The sequence below is a fragment of the Cavia porcellus genome, unplaced genomic scaffold (genome assembly GCF_034190915.1).
Source record: "Cavia porcellus strain 051 isolate PalLab524CR breed Dunkin Hartley unplaced genomic scaffold, mCavPor4.1 scaffold_12, whole genome shotgun sequence".
NCBI classification, from domain to species: domain Eukaryota; kingdom Metazoa; phylum Chordata; class Mammalia; order Rodentia; family Caviidae; genus Cavia; species Cavia porcellus.
The window spans coordinates 17331038-17348371 of record NW_026947495.1 but is presented as its reverse complement, the minus strand read 5'-3'; the positions used below and the strand labels follow the sequence as shown (position 1 = coordinate 17348371).

General features: G+C 42.8%; 2 protein-coding genes across 6 annotated transcripts in view; one reads left to right on the top strand and one right to left on the bottom strand.

Moving 5' to 3' along the window:
• The window catches only part of CUNH2orf76 (chromosome unknown C2orf76 homolog), a 232752-nt gene that overhangs the window by 178745 nt on the left and 36673 nt on the right, over positions 1-17334 (bottom strand). The gene's annotated exons all lie outside the window — the stretch shown is intronic.
• Positions 2996-17183, top strand: LOC134478267 (leucine-rich repeat-containing protein 37A3-like). The gene is made up of 5 exons (XM_063258955.1): positions 2996-3070; positions 6900-10713; positions 11024-11122; positions 13388-13434; positions 14297-17183. Exons 2-5 carry the CDS (start codon positions 9190-9192, stop codon positions 14478-14480), a joined length of 1854 nt encoding a protein of 617 aa, XP_063115025.1. The 5' UTR covers positions 2996-3070; positions 6900-9189; the 3' UTR covers positions 14481-17183.

Sequence of the window (17334 nt, the reverse complement as noted above, 5' to 3'; positions counted from 1 at the left end):
GCTCAAACGTCCATATAGATTATAATAAATATAGCCATGGTGGTTTTTTCCCCTTGTTTTAGTGCCCTTTATTAGCCTAAGGTGATTCTTCTTTGTTTGCTTGGTTGTTTCTTGGTACCGGTGATTGAACTCATATCCTGCCCTTAGCCAGACAGGTACTTATGTCTCCACCCCTGAGGTGATTCTATTCTTAGTTTGTGGATGGTTTTATAGTGAAAATGAGTTAATTTTTAATTGCCCCCACTGCATTAATGTAGATGAAAATGTTTGTTTTATTCTATTAATATTGTGTTTTAGGTTGATTGATTTTTCTGTTGAGCCAAACTTGCATTCCTGGACTTGGTCATGATGCATAGTGTTAGCTGTATTTTTGGTTTAATGTGGTTTGTAAGTATTTGTTGAGGAATTTTATATCTATTTTCATAAGAAATATTGATTCAGGGCTAAGGATATAGCTCAGCAGCACAGCATTTACCTGGCAAGTGTGAGATTGTGAGCTCAAACCCTGGTACAACAAAAATATACATACATACACATATATATTCACATATATTTATTCATATACATGTATATATACTTTCCAGATTTCTTCATTTTTTTTGTGGGGAGGGGGAATACTGACTCCTAGAATGAATTAGGAACTATTCTTCATTTACATTTTAGAAAATGTTTTGAAGGGTTGGGGTTATTGCTTCTTTAATCAGTTGGCAGAATTCACCAGTGAAGCCATCTGATCGTGAGATTCTCTTCATCCCACCAAAGAGAAAACAAAAGGCTCTTCTGTTGTGAGAAGTTTTGGTCAATAACTCAATCATTACATTTAAATATGTCTGTTCAGGTTTTGTTTTTCTTTCAGTTTTTAGAACTGTATCTATCATCTGGGTTATCTAAGTTATTGGCAGATAATTTTTTGGTTTTCCCATATAATTCATTCCATGTAATTAATAATCCATTCTAGGTCAGTAATAATCCCACCCTTGTTTGAGAGACAGTTTATTAGTTCAGACTGACCTTGAAATTGCTATGATCCTCCTGCCCCAAGGTCCCAAGTGCTGGGATTACAGGCATGTGTCACCACACCCAGCAATGTCCCCTTCTTTGATAATGATGTTTGCCCCCAAAACAGGGTCTTGCTGTATAGTTAATGCAGGCCTTGAACTCTCACAGCTGTCTTTCTGCCTCAGCCTTCCAAGTGCTGGGATTACACCACCAAGCCCAGCATAGTTGATCTTTTACCATTGATTTGTTTTGGTATCCAGAATACAATTTAGGGCCTCATACTTGCCAAGTAGGCATTGGGCTGCTAGGCTGCTAAGCTATCTGCCCAGGACCTTTGTTAAAAACTAATTTTTGGCTATGTTGATTTTCTCTATTGTTTTTTAATTCTCTGTTTCACTTTTCTCTGATCTTACTCTTTATTTTTTCTTTCTGATGTCTTTTTTTTAAGTTTCTTGGGTTTTTCCCTTGTTTATTCAGAGCTTTATATTACTGATGAGAATCTTTAATATTTGCAATTGTGTATATAGCTTTCCTAAAGTGTTGGTGCTGGGTGTCACCATTTATATTTATTACTTCATTGAAGTGTTTTTTTCACGTCTCTTTGTTCTTGACCAGTAGGATCCTTATATAAGCTTAGTTTCCATATTTAGGAATTTACCAGACTTCTTCCTGTCATTGATCTGTGATTTCATTCCACCTTGTTTAGAGAACATATTTTGTGTATTAGTCCTTTTAAGTGTATTGAGACTTGAAGCTAGGTTTGATGACACATGCTTGTAATCCCAGCATGGGAGGTTCAGGAATGAGGACTGCAAGTTCAAGGACATGCCTGGGTACATAGCAAGTCTGGAGCTGACCTGTGTTACAGAGAGAGACCTTGTTTCAAATGAAACGAAAGAACTGATTGAGACTAGACCTATGGTCTATCTCAATGTACCTGATTTAATAGTAAAAGGTCCCAAGGTCTTGGGACAGATGCATGTGGCACTACAGGTTTTCTCAATGTGCCCTTAAGAAGACTGTGTTTCTTCTGTTTTTACATTGTTGGGAAGTGTCCTATACATGAATGTTAGGTTTGTTGGTTTCTAGTGAAGCCTTCCTGATGGTGCAGTCACTTTTAAGGGTTTTTGTTTTTAGCCTCTTTTTTTCCTTCTCTTTTCTATCCACTTTCTTTCATTTTCTCTTTTCCACAGTATATTTTAGAGACCTACAGAATCCCCAAAAGGAAGAGTGCTTTCTGTAGTCTAAGGTTTATTCATAGGTAATGACAGAAATTGATTTTTTTAACCTATGAATATGCTCCATACCAAAAAACAGAATAACTTTTCATGTAATTCCATGCATATTGAAAATACAGATAATTTTTATCCCATTGCATTTTTCAGAATTCTCAATCATAATCCTCTGAAAGCCATTGAAGATCCATCTCTTTTTACATTAAAAGCATTAAATTATCTGTAAGTATTGCCATAATCTTTAAGTCATAATACAACTTTGGCTCTTCTTGCTTCCTTCTAAGAATGGAAAAGTATTGTACTGTTATTGTAAAAGTCGTAAGTTTAATTTTAATCAGGTTATTCACAAAAGGATTCAGATGTAAAATAGGCAAGAGAGTCAGCAGGGATAGGGAGCACCACTGAGGAACACGGTAGATACGGAACACATCAGTGGATGTAGGAACACCATTTACCCTAGAAAACATAGTGGCCTTGTTACTAAAAGTAACAACACAGTCAGAGAGATGTGAATGCAATATAAAAATGTGAAGTATGATGGTGACTGAAACATAGATGCAATTCGTTCATTTGATGATGAAAACATTAAATTTGAGTTTTTGCATGAAGACTTCTCTGGGATTACAGTTCATGATTAATTTATGTTCTGGCTTGTTTTAGTGGGAGGCAAAAGTGCAATAATGAGATGTCCTTCAAATACCTGCTGAAGCATGGACTATTTGCGTTGGACTTCCTCATTTCTGTCTGACTTTCTTCTTCAGGGACTTGGGACAGACGCATGTGTCACTGACAGTACTGGAGAACATCCTCGCGAAGTCTCTTGAATTGGAAAGACTGTAAGTTAGTTTTTTTCTCAGATCTGTTTCTCTTAAGGCTCATTGTTGCTACGTTTGTTTTACTATTAAGTCAGGCTTATGGATGTGTGATTTCCGTGTCACAAAACTCACACGTTTGAGGAGTTTGTGTGGTTATGTAGCCACCACCACACCCCTGCTGTAAAACATCTTGGTCACCTTCAAAAGGCAGCTCATGTCCTTCACAGCTGGTTCACTCTATCTATTACAGCTCCCAGAATCTGCCAGTCTTATTTCTGCCCTATACGTTTACATTTTCTGGGAGGTCTTATAAATGAAATCATGCAGTGTGCAGCCATTTGTGTTTGACTATTATCCACTTAGGATAATCATTCCTACATCCCACGTGCAGTCTATGGAAGTTGAAATGGCAGCTAGACGTGGTGGCCCATGCCTGTAAATCCTAGCATGCAGGGAAACTGAGGCAGGAGGATGGCAAGTTGAAAGTCAGCCTGTTAATCTTAATGACAGTGTAACCCTGTCTCAAAATGAAAATGAATAAATACATTTAAAAGCTGGACAAAAAGAGAGGCTGGAGCCAGCCCAGTGTGAATGCCTTCGGTATAGTCCCTAGTACCCCAATTAAAAACAAAGTTACCACATCTTCTTTACCTGATCCTGGCATTTCAGTTTATAAAAAAGGTCAGTATTTTTAATACCATGTATGTAGATCTATCTCATTGTAGCTTTAGTGTGCATTTCTGTACTAGCTAAGCTAATGATGAGTATCTTTATTATCAGATATTATTAAGTACTAGGCCTTTCTTACCAAGCTATGACCTCCCCTTCTACATTTTTTTTTTTTTTTTTGTATTTTTACCGGTACCAGGGATTGAACTCACAAACACAGGCTTGCAAGGCAGGCACTTATGCTGCTGAGCTAAATCCCCAGCCCCCCCCTTCCACATTTTTATTTTGTTATTTTGAAGCAAGGTCTCACCATGGAGTTATGTTGCCCAGACTGAGACAAATTTTTTTTTTAATTTTATTTTGAAAGTGGTAAAATACAATGGAACAAGACCGACTAAAGCCAACTAAGATCGTACAGTGAAATTGGTACAGAACTTCACAGCAGGTTACCGGGATAACAGTAATAGGTATCACAGTATATTTTGTTATCTTTATAACAGTTTTTCTTTCCATAACGTATATCAAAATGAGATGAAATATAGAACATTATTGAACTTATCAAAACAGAATATTGAATAGAGCAGTACCATTAATCAGAATAGAGCAAAACAGTAATGAAAGTATTTGCCTACAAAGAGATGGTAGAAGGAAGTCCCCCTTATTTGCTATGGTCAACCTCCCAGAAGACACTCAGATTTCTGGTTCCCATATGCTCACAGGGGGGTGGGGGGAGAACAGGAGAAGGGGGGTAGAGGAAGTGGGATGTTTGACTCTAGGCTGTATATCAGTAGGTTCAATATTGCTTAGCAGGGAGGCAAGCTGATTGTTTGGTTTCAAAGCATCCTAAATTCCAACGTGACACGGATCTCAGGAGCTGCTGGTGCTTTTCCCCCTGGAAGGGCCACAGTCTGCCACAGGGCCACTGATTACCAGGGAGGGGAGGTGCATGTTTGGCTTCCCAGCGTCCTAAGTTCCAACATGGCGTGGATCTCAGGAGCTGCTAATGGTTCTCCCCCTGGAAGGGCCACAGTCTGCCATACTGCCATGCTTACCAGGGAGGGGAGGTGCATGCTTGGCTTCCCCAGAGTGGGCCAAATTTACAAACATCCTACCTCAGTTTCCCAGAGCGCTAAAGTAGAACAGAAATCTTAATTTTGGCGTCGTGGGCGAGGAGAACGAGAGCTCCCGAGATCCGGCCAAGGTGGGACTCCAGCAGCTTATTCACGTGACCTCCTGATAAGTGCCCGCTGCGTGGCCCAGGAAGAGAACCATTACCTGTGAGCCTACTGCCATGTGGGCTGAAAATCAAGCACGATGCCCCCCCCCTGCCCCCCTCATAGCTACTGTGGATAGATTTCTCAGCATCTGTTGGGCGGATGACCATATGCAATATAGCAAATATGGGGGATTTCCTTCTATCTTTTGTTTGAAGGCAAAGGTTGTTTTCACTGTTTGGTTTTCTTATGTTTCTTTTGCTCTATTCAGTACTCTCAATTGGTTTTATAATGTTCTATTTTTGGTTTGATTTTACTATACCTAATTTACTGGACAACTATTGTGAAGTTAATGAGATACACCATAGTACCTATTACTGCTATCCCAGTATCCCACTGTGAAATCCTGTACCAATTTCACTGCATTGTCTTGCTTGGCTTTGTTCTGTCTTGTGCTGTTGCATTTTTACTACTTTGAAAATAAAATTTAAAAACAAGATCTTAACTTTAAAAACTTTGATGAGATACAATTTAGCAAGCTTTTTTTTTTTACCTAAGAAATCTTTGTCTTAAGAACCCATTGTTTAACCCATGGCTACAAGATTTTCTCACTTGCTTTCTTCCAGAATTGCGCTATGTAACTCTACAGTTATATGCAGGTCCATAATTATTTTCAGTGGTGCTGGGGACTAAACCCTAGCCCTTGCACCGAGTTCCGTGTCCAGCACTTTGTATTGTTAGTTTTGAGACAGAGTCTCGCTAAGTTGCTGATCTACCCAACTTGTGATCCTCCTGCCTCAGCTTCTGAGTGTTAGGATTACAGTTAGGTTTACAATCTACTGTGAGTTAATTTTCATACAGAGTATGAAGTATTTTATTGTACTACTGTAGAGTTTTAAACTTTTTTCTGGGGTGCCGTTTTGATGGTTTTCATACCACGACTGCAACTTAAATTGTGCCATCCTCCTCCAATATAGCAAGCAAAATAGAAGCTCACTAGTAGTGAAGTAGTTGAGCGCTTGCAAGAGACCTTTCATTTAGCACTCTGTGTCCATTGTTTCTGTCAGGTCACTTCCTCAACTGACTTCCCACACTGCCGTAAACCCCTTGGTTTCTGGTCCAAGCTCATCTTCCTCAATTTCCTGCAGCACCTGCTTCCCTTCCCACCCACATTAGCTAGACACCATCCTTTCCAGAACGACTAGTAATTCATGGCTGCTTTTCATCACGTAGTCATTGCTCCCTCATCCTCCTCTCACTTCTGTATTTTGAGATACTATGGATCAAATCCAGGACTTGAGCGCACTAGGCCAGCTCTCTCCCTCTGAGCAACCCCACCACCACTGAGTCCTCCTTGACCTTTTGAATGCTGCAGTTGTCTAGATTTACCCAGCTTGATCTGTGTTGTTATTAACCACACAATATAAATAGGAATAAACTGATTTTTTTGCCCAGAGTAATGTCTCACATTCACCACGCCAAACTGGAGTTGTGAAAGGGACCCCACACATTGGAAGCTGATTCCTCTTTTTAGAAGTCGGCGTACTTCCTATCCACAGTGAGACTTTTTTTATAATTGGTACTGAGGATCAAACTCAAGACCACATGCTTGCAAGGCAAGCACTTATCTCACTGATCTAAATTCCCAGCCCCCAGAGTGAGACTTTCAAGTTGAAAGGAGATGCTTCTGAATGAAAGGACACATTCTGTCACTCAGCACTAATCTCCAGGACCTTCATGTGAGGCCCACCACACGCACTGCTGAGCTTACCCTTCTGTGGGGACCCCTCTCTCCCTCCTATTTACTCACAATATTCAAAAGCTGCAGTGGCTGTTGGCTTCCTACCCAGCCACACAGGCTGCCTCCAGCACTCCTTCCTGCACCACGCTGTGGAGCCTTGTGCTGCCTCTTTACCATTCAAGGAGCCACTTTCCATGAACTCAGATCTCTGTGTTCCTGTCCGCAGGATCTTACCGAGCATTATGTTCTGCTGCCTCTGCCAGTTTAAAAATGATATTGAGGAGGTCTGCAAGACAGTCAAGCTGCACTGTGACAGCACATGTCGGGCCAATGCCAAGCAGTGTCGTGAGTCTCGATAGCCTAATGACGTTTTCTATTCTATTTGCTTTTTAATTTTTACATGGTGATAGGATTATAAACTATTCATACAACTGGTTTATATATATTTATGCTTCAAAGTGAATGTCATTAACTTTCTGGACTGCTCCCCTACAGATAGTCAGGTTCTAAGTACCGCATGATGCAGTAACATAACTGCTCCATATACAAGGGACCCAGAGGAAGGGCTGGAAGGGAGGGGACACCATGCTTGGCTGCGCACCATGCACAGGGCTGTCTGGTGCTTTGCTTTCTGGAGAAACCTTAATTCACAATGCGCAGTGCACCCTGTAAGCTGGTTTTATATATATTAGGTCTCTATTTCTTCAACCTTGGGGCAGGTGTACATCAGTTTTATCTTTTTTTCAAAACTCTGTCAGGCCATGCTATTGTATTTGGAACCTGAGAGCTTTTGATTCCATAACTAAAAGTGCTTGTCTCTTCTAAGGGGTTGTTCTGTGCCCAGATGGTCCAAACCTGAGCTTTTTGTGAGTTTCAGATGACTCAGGTGCATTTAAGGATTTTTCTGTAGGTCAGGTTTATTAGCTCTCACTTCATGCTTGCCACATGTGAGTGCTTTCACATCCAGAGAGCTTGCATACAGAGACAAATAATAAATAATAGTACTTGGCTTCTTATGCAAAAGAACTTTCCTGGATTTTCAAACAAATTCTTACCAATTAACACTATTCATTTTACCCTCTAAGGTGAGAAAAACAAGAATTTCTTGCCTCCTTTTACAGTTGAAAACAAGATCAGAGGTGTCAAGTGCTAGAGCCTCATGCCCAGCCCTCCATTCCCAATTCTGGGCTCTCCGGAACCCATGTTCCTCTGTGGTCATGATCCTTACCCCCTCCTCTGGCCCTCACCACCACCAGTCACTTAATTCTTTCAGAAGAGAAACACAGTTACACATTGAGCCCTTGACTTTCATACTCTCAGGAGCTTTAGATGCTTAGAAACATTAGAACAGAAACAAAAATAGGGAAAGCATCTGATATGATATAGGGGCAAGTTCTCTTATACATTTAGGACCTTAAGTCATGTTTATACAGAAACTGCTGTTATTCTGTAGATTTGCTGTTCACTATTCCACAGAGGCAGGCATACAACTAGGCAAATTAAAAATCTCTTATCCTACACCCTGGATCCCTGCTCTGATATAAGGAAGACCCGAGCAGTATAGTATTTGGCTCTGTGTGGAAAAACCTTTTGTTATGGGACTGGACAGTGGCGGTGAACTTACCACAAATGCATGGTTGTAGTTTTCTCTTAAGACAAAAGACGTTTATAAGGAGTTGTTTTTTCTAAACTAAACCCCAGTATTCAGGTTTCATTGCAGGGTTGGCACTTTGCCGTGAGTACTTGTTTTGGGGTGTGGTTTGGCACTTGATTTCTCTAGAAGTTGCCATCACTACAACTATTTCTAAGATGACAATATGTAATCTATTAACTAGTAATTTCTTACTGTTTTTTTTTTGAAATTCTGTATTACTTGTACCCTTTTACTGTTTTCTTTTTTTTTCTCTCTCTCTCTCTTTAAATAAAAAAATTTTTTTAAAAGTTTGCCATCACTGTGCTAGGAGATATGGAAGCAGGGACCAAGTGAAGGCACTAGGCAAACCAGTGGAGCAGACACATCCAGACAAAGACCTGTTAGCAGGAGGAGTGGGGCTTTTACACATCCGCCTTTCTGTCCTAAGAGGACTGTCCTTCATCGTGGTCATCTGACGGTAGTGAGGTGACAGCTGACCAGGTGGGGTGAGGAAGACCTGTGCTGCCTCTGCTTCTACACTGTGACATTATGGTGTTTTGGGTCCTGCGTGGGTATGCACAGAAGGTCTGCAGAGAAGCCTGCTGAGTGGGCAAGTACTCGTCAGGATGTGGCCTTTTAGTGAGTACCAATCATTTGGCTAAGTTAAGTTGCTGTATTCCACACAATGGAGTGTTCTCAGAAGGTAGTTAGCAAGAGAGGTCATTTTCTTTCTGTTGCGTTTTTTGTAACTTTTTAGATTTGGATTTCTTGTGGTCCATTCCACATGGCACTAAAATAATTACTGACCTCTACCTTCTTTGACTAGTGTGTACAGCTGTGGGCCAGGAAAAAGCTGGGTGTGTATCATTCTCCACTGAGAGCAATGTCTTTTTTTCTGACAGGGAGAGGCACATCCTTAGGGAACCCTGAAGGAATCTTCATGAAAGTGTTACAAGCCCGGGAAATGAGCACCAGCACACAGCTAACTATCCAATCTGAAAAATTCTCTTCACAGAAAAGTGTGAACAACCAAGAGGGCTTTATGAAAGAGCAGCTAGATATGAACGATGAAAGTGACATCATCAATGCACTAAGTTACATACTGCATTTCTTCTCCAAGGGAAATCGGGAAGACTTAGAGGCAACAATATTACCATTCATTCAGCTGCTTTTTTCAAAGGTACATGAGGGTGCTAATCCCTTAGGCAACATGAAAAACAATGTGAGAAAGTCTTTTCAATCTGTGGTCAACAATGCACGTTTCACAAATAAACTGAAGAAGCTGAACTTTCCTCAAAAATTGCTTAATGATGATATACAGGAAAAAACTAATGATGTGAAAAAGAAAAAGAAAATTGCCATGCCTGTGCAGTTGAGCCTTTTTGATCCCAAATTCAGAGGCCAAATCTTTCCAAAAAAATCGGAAAATGCTGAAGCACCAGAAAACATCCTGGCAGCAGTTGGGCATGGAAGGAAAAGACTTCAGAGAGTAAAGAGAGAACTTGAGGGGAACACAAGAAAAGCTGTTTCTTCTTCAGAAAATGGCATTTTTATTTTAGAGCATGCAAACTCTATAGTTAAAACCATGGTGGGCACCAAGCCAATATTACATTCTGCAAAAGTTCAACGCGTTCACAAAATACACTCACGCATGGCCCACAGAACACAGGAGACCAAGCTGAGTGAAAAGATGACAAAGGAAAGCACATGCAGTACACTACTGCTTGCAAAGAAGCCTCCATTCCCAGCAGTGAAGAGTCTCGCCAGCCTCCCTTCAAAACAGGTGCTCTTATCTTCAAGAGAACTGGGTATTCAGGAGAATCCCGTCTCAGAATTATATGTGCCTTTAGTAGAAACCACCGCTGTAGAAAACCCTGCTACAGAACATGGTTTTCAAGGAGAGGATTTTGTAGTAAAACTTAGTGTGCCAAATAAAACTATGTCTAAAAAACCAACTCAGAAGGATCCTCTGGCCATAGACTCTGCTGCTACTCCATCCGACCTCACACCAGCTGTGAGGCAGGCCAGGGAGGCACAATGGCAACACCCCAACACAGGGACTGACTCACCCCACAGGGACTTCACCTCCACACTGCTGTCGGCCCCACGTGATCCATTTGAAATCTACCTAAACCAGCAACTGTGGCCCCTCATCCCCAACAATGACATCAGAAGGCTGATTTCTCAGGTCATCTGGAGCTTAAAAATGGACTGCTCTGAGGCTCATATGCAGCAAGCCTGTGCCAAGCTCATCTCTAAGACGGGCCTCCTGATGAAACTGCTCAGTGAGCAGCAAAAAGTCCAGGTGTCCAAGGCCCCGCGGGACCCAGAGGATCAGAAAAGTGAGGACAACACCAGAGAGAACACTGCAGAGGAGAGTGACGAGAAGGACCAGAAGTCAAGAGAGGTGAGGAGGACTACCCAGCTGAGGTGCCACCATGAGGTGCCCAAGCAGGGCCTGCTGGTCTGTATTTTGTCCTGGCCATGTAACTTTGGCCAGGATGGCAGTCTCCACTCTGCTCCTTGAGAAGGAAGACATCCTAACATACAAGATATAAACAAAGCAAGAGAAAGACATGCATTATAAGATTTGTAACACATCCCATTTGGTGTGCTTTTAAGAAATCTGTAAGCTACTCAGAAAAATTGGATTTGTACAGACAGTTTTCACCCTTCTTATGTCTTTGTTACCTGACTAAAATTACCTTTGTTTTTAGCTTACAAAAGTTCAAGAACTTGGCTATTACCAACTGACCTTGCCATTATCTTTGATGGGAGGAATGATGACTTTGATGGTACTCTTCTACCTAATTAAGGTAAGGATAAAAATTGATTTAGGCTTCCTGAATGCATCCTGTCTTTGTAATAGATTCAGAACCCATGAATAGAAAACCCAGGTCACTTTGCCCTTTCCTACTGGTCATTCCTATTGAGTTTTTGTTTGTTTTGCTCCTTTTTTCTTTCAGTAGAGGGGATCAAACTCAGAAACCCGCACTTACCAGGCAAGCACGTGAACCACTGAGCTAAATCCCCAGTGTCATTCCTCTTTAGTAACTAAGGTAGAACAATTTTTTGCTTTTATTGAAATATGATTTTCAGGGATGAGGATTGGTTTCTTTTGAGATGGGCCTTGCTCTGCTGTTGTGATGAAGCTGCTTGAGTTCATTATGTAACCCAGGCTGGCCTCAAACTCACAGTGCCCTCCTGCCTCAGCCTCTGGAATGCTGGGACCACAGCCATGCATCATCATGCCTGGTGTTCTCCACAGATTTGTAAAGGCATTCCACTTCCAAGAGATCTCTGAAGAACTGAAACCAAGATAACAGGTCACTTGGGTACCTGGAGAAGTTAATTTGATGGCCAAATGATGCCATGAAAGAAAATTTCCCCAACTCAAAACTACCGTATTGACAGTTTGATGTCCTAACTGATCTCATGCCATGCTCAAAGAGCTGTCATCACTCTAGGGAGAAAGGACAGCGCCACAAGGCAGAAGTCTGTCTTCCACATTCTTTAGCTTTGCACAGCTGCTGCTGTCTCTAGTGTGAGAGGCATTGTCTAATAGGTCCATGTCTAAAAAACGAACTCAAAAGGATCCTCTGGCCATAGACTCTGCTGCTACTCCATCCGACCTCACACCAGCTGTGAGGCAGGCCAGGGAGGCACAACGGCAACACCCCAACACAGGGACTGACTCACCCCCCAGGGACTTCACCTCCACACTGCTGTCGGCCCCAGCCCTGCCACTGAGGCTTCTGTCAGGTCTCCCACAGGAGGTCCTGTTTAGAGCTGCCTCTTCCGGAGCTTGCCCGTTTGCTTTTTGCCTCATTATGTAATAGTTTATTATTTTACTTTTCATCTGATAGATTATTAAAGGGTAATTTCATAATCTGACAAACTTTACTCTCCTTTTCCAATTAAATAAAGTATCCCTAATTTATCTTTTTCACAGTTGTGGCAGCCTTCTGTCCCAGCCGCTTTCCATGCCTTAGTCATATCATCCCATTCCTATATTTGCCTGTGCTCTGTCTATAAAGAATCCTTGTACTTCACCCTGCTTGTAGAAGTCTCACGAATATGTTGAAAGCCAACTCAAGCTCATCCTCCTTCATGCAGTCTTTCCTAGACCTGCTAGCTCTCCTGAGTCAGTCCCCTCTTAAGAGACTCATGGCCATTTCTCAAGCTCCCTACTCCAAGAATAAAAATATGGCACACAGGTTTTTGAAAGAGGGGTATCTGAGCATGAAACACCAAGGTCAGCATGGAATAAAGCTGGGTGTGGGGGTAAACACCTGTAATCCCAGCATTTGGGAGACTGAGGCAAGAGGAGTGCTATAAGATCATGGGTAGCCCATGCTACATAGCTCAGGGTCAGCCTGGACTACAGAGGTGCTGCCTCTGGGTCAGAACTATTTCTTGTGAGGTCATGGGGCATTCTGATTTGGGGTCAGTCTTGTGAGACAGATGAGATAAGATTGCTCCAAAAGGAAGGAGTGAGTTCTCTTTTGGTGACAGCAGACACTAAAATCTGAGCCCCAGAAGCAGGGCCAACATGGGGTAAGATGCTTGCAATCCAGTTGCAACAAAATCATGGAAGGAATTCAGTTGATGAATTGAGGCACCACTCTAAAAGGCTGGAAGAGGTGGCATATGGCACCAATCCCAGCACTCTGGAAAGCTGAGGCAGGAGGATTTAAAATTCAAGCCCAGCCTGGGCAATTTAGTGGTTTACTACGACTTGTCTCAAAAAAAAAATAAAAATAAAAATAAAAACACACAGAATAAAAAACCCGGCTGTCTGTCTACCTATCTACTTATCTACCTACCTGCCTACCTACTTATATATTTCATTGCTGGCCTTTGAGTTCACTCCCAAGTACTGGATAAGGAAATGTTCCAGCTCCATGCAAAACTCTTAAGGTACTTTCAAAAAGTCAATGAATTATGACTAACAGGGTAGAATTCTGTCTCTAGGAAAGTTCTAATCACACAGAGTATCTTAGGCTTAAATTAATAAAAGGACTGAATTAAAATTGGGAGATGGAAGTGGATAGCCAATACTATTTTTTTTTTTTAAACAGGTGCGCTGTCACAGAAGACCTTTACAGGAAGTTGAAAAGTCCTCAAGGTAAATATGAGTCTGCCGATCTTTATTTTTTTTAATGTATTTACTTTTTATCCTTTTGAGATAAGGTCTCACTACACAGTCCCAATTTGAGGTCACTCTGTAGCCCAGGCTGGTCTCAAACTTACAACAATCACCTTGACTCAGCCTCCCCAGTGACAGAGCTACAGGCATGCATCACCATGCTCAGTTTTATGATCCTTAAAGGAGAAACTTATTACTAGTACTAGAGGAGAACCTAGAACTATTTAAACCAGCTACTATTTAAATCCCTGGATTTCTCAGTGCAGAGCACTGCAGCAGAATAACCCTTCCTTCCCCTGAGGTCCCAAAAGGCTCCAAAGAAGCTGAGATGGGCGGGATAAGCATGGAGGGACCTGCTTTCACCAGGCATCCAGTATGGAGGGCAGAGGTGGCAGGTTTTGGTACACCTGCTCCTGTGGTGGAGAGGCCTTTTTGGGGCTGCACAGGAAGCCCAGGTAGGTGCTAGGCTGGAGCTGGTGCAAGATGGAGTCCCTCCATCCTTCCTTGGAGGGGCGGAAGCTCATCTTCTCATGCTTCTGGTTCCCCCTTGTGAGCCTCCTCAGTTCTTTTACTCAAAATAACAGTGTGCATCCAGGCTGGCCAGGTGCAGAGGTCTCCCCCAGAGACGACCTGAGGCCCTTGGTAACAGATGGAGCCTCTGAAAGTCCAGCATTGTGGAACTGTTTGCAAAACTCCAGGCCTAGTTTGAACTTGCCTATTTTGAGCATGGGGCAAGGTACAGGTTTTATCCTAATGAGACCTGAAGTGGGCATGCAGACTGAGACATGACAAATAATGCAAATCACTCACTGATTGTCTTGCACGTCTGTTTTCCCAAAAGGGGCTTTTCTCCACATTGGCATGGAAGCTGCAAAGCAGAACAAGTGAAGGAGGTAAACTTGAGAAGCGCTTGGTGCTGGGGTGGAAGAGGCAGGGGAAAGCAGAGGTCAACAGAGGCAGGGCCCACAGAGTCGACCACTGAAGATGAAGACACCGGGAAGCTGGAAGAAGTCGTCATTCACTAAGCCCTTCCTGCTTCAGGAGGGATTGTAAATAGCTTTGCATATTAAAGTACATAACACTTTATAAAAACTTTTAGCTATATGATGAGAAATTCAATTGCAAGTAGTTAAGTATGTGTGAGCACAGAACAAGAGCAGAGGCAAAAAACAGTTGGGATAAAGCTTGGATACTTTGTGGCTGTCATGCTTCCAGGAGAGGCAGCGTGGTGGCCTCTCATCCTCATCACCCAACACAGTCAGCCTCTGCAACCAAAAGCACATCCTCCACAAGCTGGGTGGATTCTCAGTCAAATCGCTATTGTTCTCATGTACTCTCTTCTGCTTTTGGAGAACCAGTTACACAGTGGTGTAGGGGAGCACACCTACACCTCTAACCCCAGCACTCTGGAAAGGGGAAGCAAGAGGATCACAAATTTGAGCCCAACCTGGGCAAATTAGTGACTCAGCAAGACCCTGTCTCATAATCAAAAATAAAAGAAGGCTGGAATGCGGCTTATCATAAAGGGCTTAGCTGAATCCCCACTTACACAAAAAAGAATGAGCCAATCTATTCCCTGCCTACCTGGCCTCTTGCCAGCAGGAGATTGTCCACCTGCTGGAACTTCTCCCAGAATGCTGGGGTCATCAGAATATTTGGATTACTGAGCCTACTGGCCTCAGCGGTCAAGTCCTTGTATTTCCATCCAAGTCTTGAAACTCATGTAGGAATGTGTATCCCATCTTGGTAGCAGTTCTCCATCCTCACAAGCTAATAGAAAATTCCCATTGGTTTCTTTGTATGTTTGCTTTGTTTAAATCCCAGTCCTTGGCCAACTAGCACAGAGGTGTGGAGGGATAACATAAAAAAAAGAATGCATGAGATCAGTCATTTACAGCCTTGGGCACTGATTTCAGCTATAGGTTGGGCCACTTATCCTTTTACCCATGGACTACCCCAGCCCTCCTGACCCACCAAGGGCCATGTGTGTGCTGCTTGGTTTCTTCCAGCAGCTCTATCCAGATTTGCACCTATGCTCTTTCGGCCCGATCCAATGCCAATCTGCCTGAGTCCAAGTGATAATTTGCAGATGAAGCAAGAGTTCCTCCACTTTATCTCCGAAGACACAATTAATAAAGGATGTTTAGTCCATCAGTGGGAGGTCAGGACATTGGTGAGTAAAAGAAGATCTCAGTGTACAAGAACTGAGAATCCACCTACTGACTGCAAAAGCATCCTGGTACCCTTTCATAGAGAGAAACAGTGCCAGAGGCTGCTGGAGTGACGAGCCTGGCAGACACACAGGTGGCCAGTGTTGCTGCAATCCCACCCTCACCTGGCTGCCTACAAGGCCAGAAGAACTGGAGAGTCCTTTTAAGACTGAGATTGGAAATGCACACTCTAACTTCTACTTCATTCCATAACCAAAGCAAACCACAAGGCAAGCCCCGAGCTGGGAATTGAGAAAGGACCTTCTACCCTCCATGACACCACAGACACCAGCAGGGGTGAAATTAGGTGGAGTAATTCTGTCTCAGGATGTGATGAGTCCTGGCTTAGACTTTGTTCAGCCTGGCCCACCCCCCGAGAGGTCACTTGAGAATGCAGCAGGTGCCTAGTGCTTAGAAATCCAACCATGCTTCTCACTAGGTCAGGAGCCCTAACAAGGCAAGGATCAATTTCCTTCCTCTCCACATGGCCCACTCCGTGTCCCCCAGTTCCTAGCACCAAGCCCTGCCCTTGGGCATGACTCAGGAATATGAGTGACTGTGTGAATTCAGACTGCTCCTTCCATGGGACTCCACATGTCACCATACACTTATTGACCAAAGGCCAGCAGAGGGTGCTAGCTATTTGCCCCCACTCTGTGAAGAGCCTGTACAATTGAGATCTATCCAGCATCAAATCTGTACTGCTGTCCACACAGCCCTTCAACAAGGTCTCAACGCCAAAACAAATTAATGAAACTCCTTTGCTCATGGGCCATTTAAGACTGAAAATTTTCCTTTCCTGAAGTTATAAGAGGAAGGCTGTTTAAGGGCACTGATTGGATCACTGGGGATGGTGGTATACATCTGGCATCCTAGCACTTGGGAGGCTGAGGCAGCAGGATTCTGAATTTGAGTTCAGCTTAATGAAAACTTGTTGAAAAATAAAGTGAAAAGAGGCTGGGATATGACTCACTGCAATGGCCCTGGGTTGAAGCCCCTATACTGCCAAAAACATCATAAAGCACAAGTCTCTCAGGGGTCCACAAGGCTTAAGGACAACTTTTAAGACAGAGATTCACAATGCAAACTATCACTGGGCAGGTGTGGTGACACACACCTGAAATCTTAGCACATGAGAGGCTAAGGCAGGCCAGCCTGGGCTACGTAACAAGTTCAAGGCTGCCCTAGACTAGGCAGTGAGAACCTGTCTCAAAAAGGCTTAATCCTAACCCTAACTGCCATGGTAGCCTTCCCTATAGACATTAATTTTTAAAGAAGAAGCATAGAGAACTGTAATTAATACTAAAGAAGGGAACTGTCACCAGGACAGGGATCAAGGTGGCAAGTGTGTTTTCGGGCCATGATTTATGGTCAGTTGTTTCCCCTGGTCATTAAAAGGGGACACATGCCAAACAGTCTCAGGCCCAGGCTGACAAAAGTGACACTGTAGGGAATCCACGGTGGCTATGAGGCATCTTAGGTATAGTTTGTCACAAATTATTAAAAACTGATGGCCCATGACTTTACAGGTTGAATAAGAGATTGCCTTTGTGAATTACAAAGGAATAAGGCAATATGTCCCTTCACAAATGCATCTGTTTGAAAAGAGTTTGGTTTGCAAACAAAGCTTTTTGGCGAAATCTAGCTTCCATTCACAAACTCCAAGTGA